Genomic DNA, 4729 nt, shown 5'->3' on the forward strand with positions numbered 1-4729 from the left:
TCATTAACAACCTGCAAAATTCAGATGACATTAACTTGCTTGCTTACTGATGAAGATCCAAGACTACAGCCTTTAGCATGTATTACACTTAAATTCAAAGAAAGTAAAACTCACCACTGGACCAATAAATCACATTGTGATAAATGAAGACAAGATTGGAGATGTCAAAGATTTCATATTGCTTGGATCCATAATCAACATTCATGGAAGCAAGTCAAGAAATAAAACGATGTATACCATTGGGCAAATCTGCCACAAAAGACCTCTTTTAAAGTGCTAAAGGACAAAGATGTTAGTTTAAGGACTAGGGTATGCCTGACCCAAGCCACAGTATTTTCAATTGCCTGGATGCATGTGAAAGTTGGACAATGATTTAGGAAGACCGCAGATGAATCGATGCGTTTGAATTAAGGTGTTGGGGAAGAATATTGAAAGTACCATGGACTGCCAGAATAAACAAATCTGTCTTGGAAGAAGTATAGCCAGAATGCTCTTTAGAAGCCAGGATGGTGAGACTTGGTCTCTCGTTCTTTGGATATATTATCGGGATGGACCAGTCCCCGGGAAGGACATCATGCTTGGTAAACTGGAGAGTCAGTGTAAAAGAGGAAGACCCCAATGAGATGAACTGTCACAGTAGCAACAACAATAGGCTCAAACATCATAACAATTATGAGGATGGTACAGGACCAGGCAGTGTTTCATTCTGTTGTGCACAGGGTCGCTACGAGTTGATGACAGCTAACCATAATCACCAACCAAAACAAACCACTAACACCAAGTTGACTTTGAGTCATAGTAACTCTGTAAGACAGAGAGGGACTGTCCCATAGAGTTTCCAAGGTTGAAAATCTTGACAAAAGCAGACTGCCATTATCTTTCTCCCACAGAAGAGCTGGTGGGTGGGTTTGAATCACTGACCTTTGGTTAGTAGTTGAATACTACAACCACTGTGCCATCAAGCTCCTTCTTTATGGAATTGTTGTTGTTGTTAAGTGCTGTCGAGTCGATGCCGACCCATAGCGACCCTGTATAGGGTTTCCAAGGAGTGACTGGTAAGCTTGAATTGCCAACCTTGCAATTCAAATGACTTTGCAATTCGGCGCGTTAACCCACAGCGCCACACCAGGAAGGCTGTGGCAAATCTGCTCCCCTCAGGGCATCTTATGTGACACTGGCAATTCAGTGGTAGAATTCTTGCTTTTCATGAGGGAGACTGGTTCGGTTCCCCACCAATGCACCTTGCATGTTGTTAAGATGCTGAATACAACTTCAGCAGAGCTCCCAGGCTAACATGGACTAAGAAAGAAGGTCTGGTGATCTACTTCTGAAAGTCAGGCCATGAAAACTCTACGGATGACAAGGGTCTGATCTACCACCGGCTATACGGCTGGCACAGGACCAAGCGGTGTCCTGTTCAGTTGTGCAGGGGATCACCCAGCCTGGGAGGCAACGTTCACAGCAATTAACAACAATAACAGCAGATCATAGCTGAGGCTCAAACATTACAAAAGGTGAGGGGAAAAGGGGATGGGTTTTCCTGAAGCCTCATGAACACTGTGGCCTGGAGAGCATCCATAGCTGGAAACCCTGCCAAGTAATAGCAACAGGAATGACAGTACCAACAATAGAAATAATTGTAACAAGAGCCAATCGATGCAGCTCTGCTACGTGCCAGGCATTGTCTTACGAGCTTCACACACATCCAAGCTCACTTAATCCTCACAACAATCCCACGAAATATAGGCTGTCATGTACAGATGAGGAAAGTGAGTCATAAAAAGTTGAATAGTTTGTCTAAGGTCACACAGCTAGAAAGTGACAGAATCAAGCTTCCACACCATTTTGACCTGGCTCTGAAGGCCCTCACCATGGTCTTCTTATATCAAAATAACTGAGAGTGCAGTTCTTTCTACAGGGTGAGGAAACTGGTGCCAAGGCTGAATTGCATCCTTACTCTTCACAATGACTGTAACACCCTGTTTTCTAGATGAAGAAACGGATACTCAGAGATGGATAGTAACTTGTCTAAGGTCACACTGCTTGGCAGAGATAAGACTCAAGATCCAACGGCTCATATGTGAAACTCTAAAGTCTTATGAATATTCCTTTAAATATCTTTTTAAACGCGGCCAGAGCTGTCATTAGTTTCCTGCTGAAGCAGTAACAGTAAACTCAGAAACTCAGGACCCCACCACTCCCACCCACCCTTGCTCCCTGAGTCTAGGGCAATACTGTTTTGTGGTTTGTTCCCAAAGAGCTGTCTTCCTTTGCATATGGGATTACATTTATCAATATGATACTCGGATTAATGTCTGCATCCCTCCCTAGGCTGGGAGCCCTGAGAGTACAGGGATTCATTTGTTTTATATTCATGTGTCCCCAGGGCACAGCTCAGTACCTAGCCCCCAGCAGGCAGACAAGAAATAGCTGTTGTACAAGGCAGCCCTTCATTTCTGGTCCATTGTGGTTGTTTCAAATGGAGTCCACAGAAGGAGTGTTCCCTAACTGCTCTGACCCTGGACAACTCTGTTCAGAACAGAAGTTCATGCTTTTCTCCTCCTGGGCTTCCTCCTTCTACCTTTTACTGGGTTTGATTCTGGCCAGGCACTGTGATAGGTGCTTTGTGAATACTTTTTCAGGCAGGTAGTTTTACTGTTCCCATTTTAAAGTTGAGAAAATTGAAGACCAAAGAGTTAGTCGCAAAGCTAGTAGTGGTGGAGCCAGGATGTCAGTTCAAGCTTTTATCTTCCCCAACTGTCCAGGAAGAATCAGAAATGCTGCCGATGAAGAGTCCTTTGAAATGAAAAGTTAACTCTGTGTTTTTCTAAGGTCATCTCCTTCTCAAGCTCTCTGGCTCCTCTGAAGTCAGTTCCATGCATGGGGCCTCTCCATGGTTGCCATGGCACTAGGAGAGCTGAGTTCAACAAGGACTATGACTGGAAGATGAGTGTGTGGGGCTGACTATTTACTGAGCTTCCTTTGACCCAGCCACTGAGCACTTCCCTTATGATTTCTCATTTTGTCATCAAGTGCCCCCATGAGGTAGGCATGCTTAGTTCACCCATTATACAGATGAGGCAACTGAGGCTCAGTAAGATTCTCCAGATTCGTACAGCTGGGAATCAAAGACCCTGCTTGTTGTACTTTCAAATCCATGTGCATCCTTGTGACGGTCACTGAGTACCTACTATGTGTCAAGGACTGAAGTCTTCTAATTGTATCCAGCCCATTCCACCCAAGGAAACCGAGGCTCAAAGATGTGGTCCAAAATCATATAGATTGTTAGTCGACTCTGACTCCCACCCCTGAACTCTCTATGGCACTGACTGTCCTCAGGGTGCCTGCCGGCCTTGGGGGAAGGTGGCACATGGAGGGACTCACCTCCTTGATGAAGTTCATGAAGCGGCCGCCAAAGCGCCAGGCCTTATGCCGATGGCACTGCAGAGAGTTGACCGTCATTTGGGGTGCCCGCTGGTAGCACACAGACACGATGTGGACTGCATCGTAGAGTAAGGCTGCGTCGGTCTGGAGGGGAGAGGCAGGCCTGCCTGAGAGCCACTGTTGAACACCTTGGTCTTTGCCCACCCTGCCCTTTCCCTCCTCTTCTCACCACAGGCACATGCTGCCCTGCCAAGGGAAAGAGTCTGAGGTCCTAGAGGTGACCCAGGCCCCACTCCGCTTTGAAACCAGGTCTTGGGCCAACTGAAGCTCAGCAGATACCTCCACTTACACCTCCTACAGCCAAACCTTACCCCCATAAGTAATCCCAAACTGCTACCTACTCCAGGATTACCCTTGTCCTTTCCTGCCCCCTGCTGCATCGTCTGCCTGGAATCGTCTCCCAGTTAGCTGTACCCATCTCAGCCCAGAGTCCACCTGTCTCAGACCCACTTCTTTAATAACCTACTTACACACCCACATGGAGGCCCCTTGGGGAACTATGTCTAATTCATCTTTGAGTCCTTAGCCCCTTAGCTGGTCCAGCTTAAGAAGGGGAGTAGTAGGAGGGAAGTAAGAAAGAAGGGAAGAAGAAGAGAAGAAAGAGGGGAGGGAGTGTCCAGAGTCCCGGCCTGCCCCACGGTACCATCATCACGCCATCTAACAGGCCCGACTCTGCTCGTGGAGCTGCCTGCAGCCGCTCCATGGACCACTTCTCCACAATGGCCGAGACGTGGGGGTTGTCCACGTTGAGGATCCGGAAGCCTGTCAGGTTCACTCCTGAGTAGCGGTAGGGTTCCAGGTCTAATGCATAAAGATCCTGACAAAGAGAGGGTTGTGTCAGTGAAGGTCTGACCCCTTCTGTACGTACCCGCTCGCACTCCTCCCACATAGTCCCAGGCACAGGCTGAAGGACAGGCAGCTCAGAGAGCTGATGGGAGCACTAGGCTTGGAGCCCACCTTGAACTTGAGTTAGCCTGACAACTAACCCTAGGTCTTAACTGCAAATCACTCAGCCTTTTTTCCTTTTACCAAATGGGATCATACCTCCTTTATAGAACTTTGTGAAACTGCTCACATAAAATGCTTAGCCTAAAGACCTGGGGACTCTTCGGCCCAGAGTCAGTGACATAGCCAAAGAGGACTAGAATGGAGAGTAAAGTGTCCAGCTGATAAGAAGAGAGGGCATATGCACAAGAACACCCACTTACAGATAATACCCACTTGACCTGGCTTCAATGACTGGATGATCAGAGCTCAACTAGAAGAAGAAAGAAGAGGGAAAAAA

At 47.1% G+C, this 4729-nt stretch overlaps 1 protein-coding gene across 1 annotated transcript in view; it reads right to left on the bottom strand.

The window, feature by feature from the left end:
* The window catches only part of LOC102818903 (glutamate receptor ionotropic, kainate 3-like), a 315716-nt gene that overhangs the window by 84835 nt on the left and 226152 nt on the right, over positions 1–4729 (bottom strand). Inside the window, exons 6-7 of the mRNA XM_006867616.1 lie at positions 4088–4261; positions 3385–3528 (exon numbers count right to left, since the gene is read on the bottom strand). Of these exons, the coding sequence (XP_006867678.1) occupies positions 3385–3528; positions 4088–4261 (318 nt within the window). The remainder of the gene's footprint in view (positions 1–3384; positions 3529–4087; positions 4262–4729) is intronic.

This window comes from Chrysochloris asiatica, unplaced genomic scaffold (assembly GCF_000296735.1).
Source record: "Chrysochloris asiatica unplaced genomic scaffold, ChrAsi1.0 scaffold00106, whole genome shotgun sequence".
Classification (NCBI taxonomy): Eukaryota; Metazoa; Chordata; class Mammalia; order Afrosoricida; family Chrysochloridae; genus Chrysochloris; species Chrysochloris asiatica.